This window comes from Ambystoma mexicanum, chromosome 3q, assembly GCF_040938575.1.
Source record: "Ambystoma mexicanum isolate Mex_15411 chromosome 3q, UKY_AmexF1_1, whole genome shotgun sequence".
NCBI lineage: Eukaryota > Metazoa > Chordata > Amphibia > Caudata > Ambystomatidae > Ambystoma > Ambystoma mexicanum.
Genome location: NC_090926.1, coordinates 743,103,235 through 743,116,115, shown reverse-complemented (window position 1 = coordinate 743,116,115; position 12,881 = coordinate 743,103,235). Strand labels below are relative to the sequence as shown.

At 43.9% G+C, this 12,881-nt stretch overlaps 1 protein-coding gene across 5 annotated transcripts in view; it reads right to left on the bottom strand.

The window, feature by feature from the left end:
• Nucleotides 1–9,178: 9,178 nt before the first annotated feature.
• Nucleotides 9,179–12,881, bottom strand: part of QRICH2 (glutamine rich 2) — a 930,541-nt gene continuing 926,838 nt past the window's right edge. For 3 of the 5 annotated variants that reach the window (XM_069654692.1, XM_069654694.1, XM_069654693.1), the window contains one exon: nucleotides 9,181–11,267. In XM_069654692.1, coding sequence (XP_069510793.1) covers nucleotides 10,903–11,267 — 365 coding nt within the window. In that variant the 3' untranslated portion in view covers nucleotides 9,181–10,902. Of the gene's footprint in view, nucleotides 11,268–12,881 lie in introns of all 5 variants that reach the window. The other 2 variants (XM_069654697.1, XM_069654695.1) reach the window with 2 other exon arrangements.

Genomic DNA, 12,881 nt, shown 5'->3' with positions numbered 1-12,881 from the left:
CACCTCGGAATGGGGCGGTAAGTCCGCCAACCACCATGGTGGTAAAGGTAAGACCCAGGCGGTAATTTACCGCCTGGGTCGTAATGAGGCCCAAACACCTCATCAGAAACTGGCCTGAGACTTTTCTTCAACCTTCATATCAGTGCTAAATTCCATTATTTACCTGGTTGTCTCTTCTTAGAGCTAGATGGCTATATAGCAACATTCCAGGCTGTAAACGTTTAACAATTGTCTTCAGGTTTGTGTTTTGTTTTTCAATTAGCAACTGCAAGTTTCTTGTACTTTCTCCTCTTCCACACAGAACTGGAACCAAGCTTCTGGCGCTGTCTTAGATACTGCTTATGATCGATGCACTCTCTGCACTATCCGGGTCCAGTTCTTAATGTCGCAGCGCTCCCGCGCTGACCAACTCCAAGAATAATTCACTGCGCACACTTGAAAGCTTGCTGCGCCTTCCCGAGCTTCCGTGCCACACAGTTACACGGGATGCTATGAGTTTGGAAGCCCCTCCCCAAAAGACACCACGCGTATTACTACACCGCTCTGTCTGCTGTTCTATTTTTGGCTTGCGTGTGTTGGAATTAATTCCCAAGATCTTTGTTGTGGCACGGAGAAGGAAATAAGCAAGTTCTCTGCAATAACCTAATGAAAAATTATTCTACAATTCATGATTCAAAGTTCTTGAATCCTCTTCAGTCCTCCCTCACGCTACTGTGCATGAATAAACATACTATTGTACACAGCTGTCTTCTTAACGATAAACAGCCTACATTAGCTATTGAAATTTGTTAGATTTATGTACACTCACTACACCTTAATTACTAAATTCCTTCTAATCCGATCACTTATCACTGGCTCAAAAACGGGATCACTCCTTCTACAGCCAATCTGTGGATCTTTTCTCTGCATCAAGTGTTGCTGTGACCTTCCTTGATCTTGGTCTGCCTGAACGGCCTCAGCAAAGGAGACGCCAACCCGTGGCCACATTGTACCCAGACCGTGTTCCATTCTGATGCAATTCCATGGAACGGGCGAAAAAGAAAGTGTTAACGTTTATTTGAATACTAACATTTGGAATTCAATTCATCCGGCGCCCATCTGCCACACCACATTCACCATTATATTTTACCCAGCGAGCCGGCCGGGATTCTCGTCATGGATGTTGTATTGTGCCTTTTCCCCTCCCTGCCTGTGTGAGCTGGTGTCATGAGAGGTTGCTTGAGTCTGTGTGATGCCAGGTTAGAATTCTTGGTCTGCATGTGAAATGTTAGTGTTTGACTTGGTGTTACAGCCCGGCAGTTAGAATGATGTAGCTTGGGTGGTGGGAACCAGTGGGCGCCATTCCCTGCCCCCTTCCCTAACCTTAGCTCCTATCTTGGATGAACCTATACCTGATGTTTCCATTACTGTGATGCCTAATGAATGAACTTACCTGCTGCCTCCAGGATTTCATCCTTACAACAATTGACAAGCAACCTTTGTGGCCTGCATCACTAAATGGAACCATAAGACAAAATGAGTCTGAATTTCTGAATGAGAGGCAATTCATTTTCCTCATATTAAACTAAGGTTGGAGAATATTTCAGATGACAATTAATGGGAGACTATACTTTGCTTGATCCCTGAACACAGAGCCAAATGGGACACCAAAGGAAGACTTATTTGAGACAGCAACCGTTTTCAGTTACACGAAGGGAGGTGATCTACTGGCTCGTTAGGTCTTGAGGGAGATGGTTTATGTCACCGTCAAAACTAGCAACAGGGAAGATGCCATTCACTTATTGGGAAAACCAATGTATTATTGCTGTGTTTGCTCATATCACCCTAGTTCATATTCTTGCATACTAATGTACTGTTTGTTTTTCTACTATTCTGTATTTTTCGATCATTTATTTGTTACACGGGTGGTTATTTAAATCCACAATTGTTTAATATTATGTATTAAAAACATTTATTGTGAACTATTTGAGTGCTTTCTGGATTGTTGCCACTTGTTCAACTTGATATATAATTTGTGATTACATGTGCTCATGTTCTTTGCATTAACTCTGTTATCGTGAGACACCAGCCTTCCTTGATGACATCCACGGATGAAAGGCAGTTTAGAACACTGGTGAAGGTTTCAAGTTATCTCAAGCAGTCCTTCAGCCAATCACTCCTGAGTAGAACCTTCACCATCTTGGAATGGGATAGCCCCATAAACCTAAAGAGCTTTATTTAAGGAATGTAACCAAATGTCTTTGGCTCACCCAACACCCATAACCATACTCTGACTCAACCCACAAATTCCTCAACAAACTGTTCTTCTCTTTCTCGACCTGACACCTCTGCCCCCACACGCAGCACAGCTCTCCTATTTCTAGGCACAGACCGAACAGCAGACCACAGACCGCAAATGTAATGTGGGCCCGAGGAGGGGCGCCATCCACGGTATGAGACGTCTAATGTTAAGGATAGGCCCAGTTTAGGTTTTCTGGAAGGTAGCAAGGTACTCTGTGAAATAAATAGCTTGTTAGTGTCTGATTTCAGAGCAGGATTAAAAACACGTGACTGATATCTAATAGGCTTACATCTATGCATATGGAGGAGGGTTCTGATTTAGGTGTCTTTGCATATTGGAGATAACGCTGTAAGGTTCCATATCCAAAAGAGGACACACAGATAGAAGAATATGGTGTTATCCTATGGTGTCTAGTACTGTGTGGGACAATGATTGCTTCTGTTATTAAACATGCACCACAGGCTAGAAGTGAGGGTGCTGTCAAGCATCAACTACGGTAAAAGTCTGTATTTGGGTATCCCAAACAACTCATCTGCCTTTTGCAGGTGATGCAGAACAAGGCTGCAAGGCTCATGCTTAATTCTCGGGCCCACATCACACCAACATTGAAAGCCCTGCACTGGCTCAATGGAGAAAAGAATACAATTTAAAACGCTTTGCATCATACAAAGGGCATACACCAGAAAGGTTTCTACTTGTCTCTCAAACGTTACATCATGCGGTGCGACTTCTCCTAAGAGTTATGATCTACAGTGGACAGAATCTTCTCAGTGACACGTTTCAGGGAAAAGAGACTTGGACATAGGCCAATTAGATTCTGGGTGCCTTCCTATGGAACCATCTACCACTTAACATCAAAAAAATAGAATACCACAGAAAACAGACATATTTGTCCAAGAAAGTGACCCCCCCCCCTGATTCTCCAAGCCTATGGCTTTGGCGCCCCAGTGGCCGTCCCTCAGGATAAAACGTGGCTTGGAGTTCCAGTTGTCTGCCTCGACATCCCAGGTCACTCAATGGCCTTTTCAGTCCCAAACACTGTGATCTTGCAGTTGGTAACCTTTCTAGCTGGGTACCCTAGGATACCGTTGCACTTAAACACCAAGGTACCTGAGAAGTCTACTGTCCCTCCTCCTCGCAGTTCCTCTACGTAGTTGGTACTTGTGTTATTGGCACTTTTCTTGTTCTCCCTCTTTTCCACAGGGTCCCTTCCTATGTGTGTATGCACTTCCTCCTACTCCCCATCCTCATATTGATCTGAATGTGCCGAGAATTGGGAATGATCAGCTGGAGCATACGCTTCCTCTGTCTCGTCTTCCCCATCCTTCGACCACGCCTTCTCAGGATGCCACAAAGCATTCTTGCATGGTAGATGGAGCCATAATAACCAACAATAAACACATACAATGAATGATTTAACAATAAATGCTCCTTTGAATGTAGGAAGTTAGTGGTGGAAGGAAAAGGGTCCTTTGTGTAAAGCCATAGATTCTGGTGCTTATTTTACACTTTCTGCGTTAAATAGAAAAACCTTCACCGTGCTTGATATACGGCCATTGCTCCCAAAGGCGTTCACTTTGATGCAGCTTCTGTCTGTGCCAATGTTGCATTCATCATTGTGGTGGACTGAATCTTCGCCATTTCCAATTCCTAATTTAAAGTGTCTAATGTCCGCCTCTGAACGCAAAGCACTTGCTTTGATGTTGCCTTAGATGAGGAACTGACCCTTTTGTCTGCAGAATCTAAGCATGGTTCTTTCTATCGTAGAGGCACTGTTGCTCATACAGGAGGGTTCTATTATACATGCACAACTGAGCTAGCAGGTAAGGACAACCCCACAAATGAATTTGGCAGAGCTCTAAATTTGCTGTTTAGTTCCATCAAAACAGTTCTAGTAGAGTTGCTCTATTATGGGTTTCATGTGCCACGTTGGTGATCAGGCAGGATTGGCAGTCAAAGCATTTCTTGAATTCTGGAATGAACTATTCTGATGGGAGACCACCATGGCTCTGTATCATGTCAGAATTGTCAGGCTTGTACCTAGAGTTGGCAGAGACTTCCTATGTGCATTTATGGGGCAAACCTACTGTTAAGGCAGGTTGGGTGTAAGGGAGGTGGCCACACCACAGTGCAGTAATCAACTGTGATGCAGGAAATGGAAGGTCCGCTTGCAGCAGAATTTACCTAGTTGCTACAGTATGGGTGTGTGGCAAAGGTGCTGGTACACTGGATTTGCAGGCTGTAAGGTAGACAATCGGTCACCGACAAAGATGTATGGGGAGCCAGGATCATATCCAGTGGTAGGCACATGACTTCAATGCTTCATAGTCATTCCTTCAAACATCTGTTGTGGAGGTGGGCTTGTCAGTGCAGGAAGTAATGTGTTCCCTGGCCCTAAGGAATAATGAACCACTGGAGTCTGCTTTCTTCCCGAGGTTAGTAGGACCAGAGCAACAAAGCTTGCAGTACAATTTGTCCACTGGAAGTATTTTTTGCAGCAAAGAATTATTAATCCTCTAATCTGTGTATTGACTCATCAAAGGACTCATTACAGACATTTTGTACCGAACAATTTGGAACTGTTTTAGCACTAAAGTTCGAAACACATAGGGGCCGATTACAAGGATGGTGAAGAGGCAAGAAAATGAAGCAAAAAAAATTAGATTAACTTTTACTGCATCGTAATATTATGAGTTTTTGGGGGGAAATAAAGGAAGTCTTTCCTGCACATGGCATGAAGTATGTCCTCATCTTTACCTCCAACAAATGAAGTAATTACACTGGCTGAATTACCATGAGCAGTAATACCTCCAACCCCTAGTGGAGTCGCATGTTACACCATTTAACTCCTTTATAGAGGCGGTATTATGGTGGAAAAAGTATATGGACTTGGTGGTATATCTGTTGGAAATATCGCCAATCTCAAAATGAGGCCCAGATTATTTCAGTGCATTTTGCATGAGCGAGAGTTTCATATCTCCTGTGAATCCCAAATCTTCACTGCTCCATTTTCACGCAGACCTCCCTCTGAACTGGAAAGCAGACATACAGCGCCAGTCATCACAGTGCGCACTGAGAGACCTACAGGTGATACTTTGCTATGTGCTCCATTGGGATCTGTGGGTTCCCCATGAAAATGGCATAGAAGGCCTAGCACCGGGAGTTTGGGATGTTGACCCTTATAAAGGACGCTCTTACTTAGAAACTCCTACCATACTTTCCTAGTTGATGAATCGGTCAATGATCTCAATTGTGTTGGAGGAGCACAAAAAGAGTTGCGTAAAAGTCAAGAAAATCATTCTGCGAGAAAGGTGCACAGTGCAAGAAGGAACTCCCAGAAAGAAATACCTATCGGCTAACAATGATTGCCTTCACTGCTAAAGGTTCAATAATACTACTGATACTACCTCAGTCCAAAAATGGAGAAGTTATTTAGTTTAGAGTAGATTGGAAGTGTCAGAGATAGCCCATACATTTAGAAGTGCTTTAGTTGAGGGGAAGTTGGAAGTGCCATGGGCAGTCCATACAATGAAAAGTGCTTTATTTGAGGGGAGATTGGGAGGGTATGAGATAGGCCATGAAAGGAGAAGTGCATTAGTGGAGGATAGATTGGAAGTGTAAATGGGAAAGTGCTTTAATTGCGGGGAAATTGGAAGTCTCATGGGCAGTCCATAAAAGGGGAAATGCTTTAGTTGAGGGCTAGATTGAAAGTGCTATGGGCAGCTCATACATGGAGAAGTGTTTTAGTTGAGGGTAGATTGGAAGTGGTATGTGCAGTCCATAAATGGTGAAGTGCTTTAGTTGAGGATAAATTGGAAGTGTCATAGGCAGCTCAGAAATTTAGAAGTGCTTTAGTTGAGGGGAGATTGGAAGTGTCATGGGCCGTCCATAACATGAGAATTGTTTTATTTGAGGGGAGATTGGGAGGGTTTGAGATAGGCCATAAAAGGAGTATTGCTTTAGTTGAGGGGAGATTGGAAGTGCCATGGGAAGTTCATAAATGGAGAAGTGTTTTAGTTGAGGATAGACTGGAAGTGCCATGGGCAGTTCATAAATGGAGAAGTGTTTTAGTTGAGGGTAGATTGGAAGTGGTATGTGCAGTCCATAAATGGAGAAGTGCTTTAGTTGAGGGGAGATGAGAAGTGCTTTAGTTGAGGGGAGGTGATTGGAAGTGCAATGGGCAGTCCATAAATGGAGAAGTGCTTTAGTTGAGGGGAGATTGCAAGTGTCATGGGCAGTCCATAAAAGGGGAAATGCTTTAGTTGAGGGTAGACTGGAAGTACCATGGGCATTTCATAAATGGAGAAGTGCTTTAGTTGAGGATAGATTGGAAGTGGTATGTGCAGTCCATACATGGAGAAGTGCTTTAGTTGAAGGGAGATTGGAAGTGTCATTAGCAGTTCATAAATGGAGAGGTGCTTTAGTTGAGGGTAGACTGGAAGTGCCATGGGCAGTTCATAAATGGAGAAGTGTTTTAGTTGAGGGTAGATTGGAAGTGGTATGTGCAGTCCATAAATGGAGAAGTGCTTTAGTTGAGGGGAGATTGGAAGTGTCATAGGCAGCTCAGAAATTTAGAAGTGCTTTAGTTGAGGAGAGATTGGAAGTGTCATGGGCCGTCCATAACATGAGAATTGTTTTATTTGAGGGGAGATTGGGAGGGTTTCAGATAGGCCATAAAAGGAGTAGTGCTTTAGTTGAGGGGAGATTGGAAGTGCCATGGGAAGTTCATAAATGGAGAAGTGTTTTAGTTGAGCATAGATTGGAAGTGGTATGTGCAGTCCATAAATGGAGAAGTGTTTTAGTTGAGGGGAGATTGGACGTGTCATTGGCAGTCCATAAATGGAGAAGTGCTTTAGTTGAGGGTAGACTGGAAGTGCCATGGGCAGTTCATAAATGGAGAAGTGTTTTAGTTGAGGGTGGATTGGAAGTGGTATGTGCAGTCCATAAATGGAGAAGTGCTTTAGTTGAGGGTAGACTGGAAGTGCCATGGGCAGTTCATAAATGGAGAAGTGTTTTAGTTGAGGGTGGATTGGAATTGGTATGTGCAGTCCATAAATGGAGAAGTGCTTTAGTTGAGGGGAGATGATTGGAAGTGTCATGGGCAGTTCATAAATGGAGAAGTGCTTTAATTGAGGGTAGACTGGAAGTGCCATGGGCAGTTCATAAATGGAGAAGTGTTTTAGTTGAGGGTGGATTGGAAGTGGTATGTGCAGTCCATAAATGGAGAAGTGCTTTAGTTGAGGGGAGATGATTGGAAGTGTCATGGGCAGTCCATAGATGGAGAAGTGCTTTAGTTGAGGGGAGATTGCAAGTGTCATGGGCAGTCCATAAAAGGGGAAATGGTTTAGTTGAGGGTAGACTGGAAGTACCATGGGAATTTCATAAATGGAGAAGTGCTTTAGTTGAGGATAGATTGGAAGTGGTATGTGCAGTCCATAAATGGAGAAGTGCTTTAGTTTAGGGGAGATTGGAAGTGTCATTGGCAGTCCATAAATGGAGAAGTGCTTTAGTTGAGGGTAGACTGGAAGTGCCATGGGCAGTTCATAAATGGAGAAGTGTTTTAGTTGAGGGGAGATGATTGGAAGTGCAATGGGCAGTCCATAAATGGAGAAGTGCTTTAGTTGAGGGGAGGTGATTGGAAGTGCAATGGGCAGTCCATAAATGGAGAAGTGCTTTAGTTGAGGGGAGATTGCAAGTGTCATGGGCAGTCCATAAAAGGGGAAATGCTTTAGTTGAGGGTAGACTGGAAGTGCCAAGGGCAGTTCATAAAGGGAGAAGTGCTTTAGTTGAGGGTAAATTGGAAGTGTCATAGGCAGCTCAGAAATTTAGAAGTGCTTTAGTTGAGTCCATACATGGAGAAGTGCTTTAGTTGAGGGGAGGTGATTGGAAGTGCCATGGGCAGTCCATAAATGGAGAAGTGCTTTAGTTGAGGGGAGATTGCAAGTGTCATGTGCAGTCTATAAAAGGGGAAGTGCTTTAGTTGAGGGGAGATTGGAAGTGCCGTGGGTAGTCCATAAATGTAGAAGTGCTTTAGTTGGGGGGAGATTGGAAGTGTCATGGTCAGTCCATAAAAGGGGAAATGCTTTAGTTGAGGGTAGACTGGAAGTGCTATGGGCAGTTCATAAATGTAGAAGAGCTTTAGTTGAGGGGAGATTTGAAGTGTCATGGGAAGTCCATAAAAGGGGAAGTGCTTTATTTGATGGGGGCATTGGAAGTGTCATGGGCAGTCCATAAACGCTGAAGTGCTTTAATTGAGGGGAGATTGGGAGTGTGATGGGCAGTAAAAGAGAAGTGCTTTAGTTGAGGGGCCTTGGGCATGCCAGGGGCATTCTATGAATTATACTGCATTCAAGAATACGACGACCACCACCACACCACAGTCTAAATACAGGTTGAGAGATCAGAATCCAGGGGCCATCAAAAAGGTTCTGGCCGAAGAGATGGAGCACTCCACCATGTCCTACAAAGCAACACACCTTCATGAAACCCCACTTCTCTTGGGGGGATATAACACCATAAGCAAACAAAACTGTGTCGCTCTGCCAGTTGCAAGGGTCCAGTAAACCTACTTACCGCTTGACCTTGGATGTCGTGGCAGTGGGCCAATAATCAGATGAATGCTTCCAGAACATGACTGTGAGTAGATATAGACCTTTTTGATAAACATTAAGAAGCACTGATGAAATTTGAAATGTAGGGCAACCCTAAAACTGTTTTCCAGCCTGAGGGTTGTTTTACACAACTGCTAATATCAGTAAAATAACATTTTGCTGCCACCTTATCCTGCCACACGAATAAGGCTCGTCAAATGTTACTCATTTTGATGTTATATGATGAAATTGCAATAGTCCCATGATTTAGTTAACTTTGAGGGAAAAAGGATGACATTTGAGGGCAATGTCATTGGGAACACAGGAAGAATTAATTGGAAAGCTGCGGGTAAGCATACATGACTTATGTGCTGTTACATAAGGCTACTCTGTATGAAAAATTATGTATTTGTAATTGCTTTTAAGCATTAAAATGTTTAGATCAATTTGGTACCAGCATTCACTGTCATGTTTTTCTAACATTATAGAACCATTTTGTAATTGTGAGTATTCATTATTGTTTGAATTGTTATTGAGGTTGGAGGTGATTTTTATGCTTTCTTGTACACGATACAATTACTAAACAAATAGGACAAAAAGGTTTGACCAGGGGGCGGGCTATAGCAAATGGGTAATACCTGTGAGATCAGAATGCCCGGGGCCAGGCTTGCAGATGTCCGGGTAGTGTTATGGCACTTGCATGAGCTGGTGAACTGGCAAGTAATACATGCATTGGGGAAACCACTTGGACATCGCTTACTAGCTCACCATCACCTTGTAGCCGTTGTATTGTCCTTGTTGGAAAACGATACAAGGACGTGGCTTGTTTGTGAAGACATCTATTATCCAAACAAAGTGGTTCCAGCCCCTCCTACTGCATGTCTACGGAACCAGATCTACTCTGGGATTCAAGGGCTTTCACAGTAAAATACTAATCCATGGTGTGATTACAGTGCATCGTGGGGACCATACTAAGGAAAAATGCACCAAACTTTATCACTTTCATAACGAGTTGAGGCACCTCAGTTGGGAGGGTAATTCATTAGCCCTCATACAGTAGCGATGCAAGTTAACAGCAGCATTTTAAAAGTAAAACCTTTAAAACGTAATTGGTGGTGATTTTCTTTATGGAGTAAAATATGCTTTTTCCTCTACTCCTTAGGTTCGTGAATGTGTATGGTGGAGCGGGGCATGAAATGGAATGACTGCATCCAAAACCCGCACCTGCTCCGCCATAGCAAGCTGCATGCATTGCCTTCAGCATCTGGGTTTCACACACTCGGTAATGCATTGGATCCCTTTGGAATTCGAATGTTTTCAGCACCTGCTGAAAGTAGGCTGATTTAATGGGACTCCATTGTTCATGCTGCCTGCCATGCATAAATAGCAGGTAGTATTTATACAATGTGATGTAAAAAGGGCAAAAGAAGGCCTAAAGGTGATTCTGCAGGCTTTTTCTTTCTTTTGGACTTTGTGGTGCAGCTGACGAAAATTGCCTGGAGGTGACTTGTTTGCAGGCAGCACAAATGTAACTGGTCCCCTTGTGCTATTTACGCGTATTGGGTCAATGACTCCCAATTATGACTAGGCCAGAAAAAGGGTCTGGCCAAGACACGGCTTGGCAAAACATACTAAGAGAACATGATGGTCTTCCTGGGATATGCTTACGGAAAATGTCCAGGTTTGCATGCTCGTGCTACACACTATCCTATACCTGCCTACTTTCAAGCGGGCAACATGAATGATTTAGTCTACTGTCAACCAAAATAAGGCTTCTTCTATATTTCCCTTTGGTGTTGTGCATAAAAACAAATTTAAAAAATGACAAACCGTGGAAGCAATGCATGTGAGGAAATGAATAGTGTGGAAGGTTTCAGTGAGCCTGTTTGCATTCATCTTACAGTACTGTAGTTGCAAGGCTTTTAAAGATACCAGTACCAACCTATGGTATCTATTGTTTCTACACACAACAATTCTTCTCGTCAAGTGCTCCCTTCACTTTATTGTACTAAGCTGTGTTCCACAGGGCCGCTAGGACAGACTCTCCTCCTCGTCCTCATCCTCCTCCGCTTCGTCTTCATCCTCCTCCTCGTCCTCCTCGTTCCTCCCCTCCTCCTCCTCCTCCTCCTCCTCCTCTTCCTCATCTTCATTAGCATCATTGACATTATTCAGGCTGACGCCTATGTGCACCTCCAGGCTCTCCCTTGCCTGCGGTGGCAGCTCCTCCTCCTGGGCCTGCGGTGGTGGTTCCTCCTCCTGGGCCTGCGGTGGTGGCTCTTCCTTGGCCTCCTCAGGCAGCGGGGTTGTTACTGGTGCCGGTATGAGGAGGTTAATCTGCGACAGCCGCCCTTGCGATGATACAGGCCGGCCATTCAGCGACCTCGAGATCAATAATCCTGAAATGCAAACATGGCAGGTGAGCTATGACACTGTACCATCTCCCTCATTTGCCAGGCTATGCTGGTCACATAACAAAAAGCATCACTGCATGTGCACATCAATAATGATTTCAAAAAGTGGAGAGGCTATATCGCTAGATATAGCAACGACAATGTTTAATATGCATGGACTACATCAATGGATATACATGGTTTTTCATGCACGCACATTGGCCCCCTAGTCTGCATACAGCCCTTGGAGATACCGGTTATACCGGGGAACTGGTGAGTACTCCTACCAATGGTGCAGGTCTGTACCTCACATGCATGCAGAGCACGGATGATCTATTTCCCACACGCATGCAACGAAAATGTATACATACACATTCACAACACAGATATGTTCACACAAAAGCAACGCACAAATATGTATTTCAGACACACATCACAGACCAGTACTTCTCACGTATGGACTGGTCTGACCTTCGGACACTTACTAAGCTCTGGTCTGTGGTTTTGCATATATGCATACAAGATTTGCACTTCATGGGCAGTGTAGTTCTGGGCTTTACTTACATGCAACCAACTGTTCTGTGCATTGCATGCACTGTAACGACCAGTGCTTTCCATGCAGGCATGGTGCAGACGTGCTTCAGACACATGAGCAAAGCAGATGCGTGCTTTATATGCATGAAACACATATATCAATGCTGCCAAAATATGGGCAGTACAGGTCTGTGCTTCACATGAATGAACATGCGGATTTGTGGCTCACGCACATGCCAAGCTCATGTCATCATTTCACATGCATGCACATCACAGGTATGTGCGGCACACGATTCAGAGCAGATTTGTTTCTCACCACACAAAGTACATCTGTGCTTCGTACACATGCACAGCTCAATTTTGTGCTTCAAATAAAGCTTTGGGCAGGCTTCTGCTATATACACACACACACACACACACACACGAACTGTGCCAGTGCATGCATCACACATGCATAATACATACTTATACTTAAAATGCATGTATAGTGCATCAACGGCTTTACACAAAGCTCTGTTTGTCACAAGCATGCACAGGCTAGACACATTACTTACCTGCAGGTGTATCTTTCTAGCAGGATCTTTCATAGTTTCACACATCATTTAAATGTCCCTGTGATATGGCTATGCAAATGTATAGATGTATTTTGCATTTTGACATCACATTTCTAAGTGTGAAGCCAGAGTCTTTGTTAGCTCTAGAGCCCAAGCACCTACTTCAGGTGTTTCCTCTCAGCCAATGAAAGGATAACAGGGGTGCTTCTCATGCTATGCCCATAGAGGCATTTTTAGATTCTGGGACCTGTGAGTGTACAGAATCAAGAAGGGTCTTCCCAGAGGGTAAGGTGGGAACATGTGAATCTATGAAAGATGCCAATGCTGAAGAACTGTCTGTGCCGCCAAGTTCTTCGCCAGCATTCTAGCTTTCAAAGGTTCAAATGCTTTACGTTAGTTACCTGGGAAGGAGGGTGGAGAGGCCAATCGCTTATCTGGATAAGTTGGGAAGAATGGCATGGCCCACTTGCATTTCTCTCTGTGTTCACACAGCAGTGTTAGTAGATTGCGTGCTTGTTCCTCGTTTCCTGTA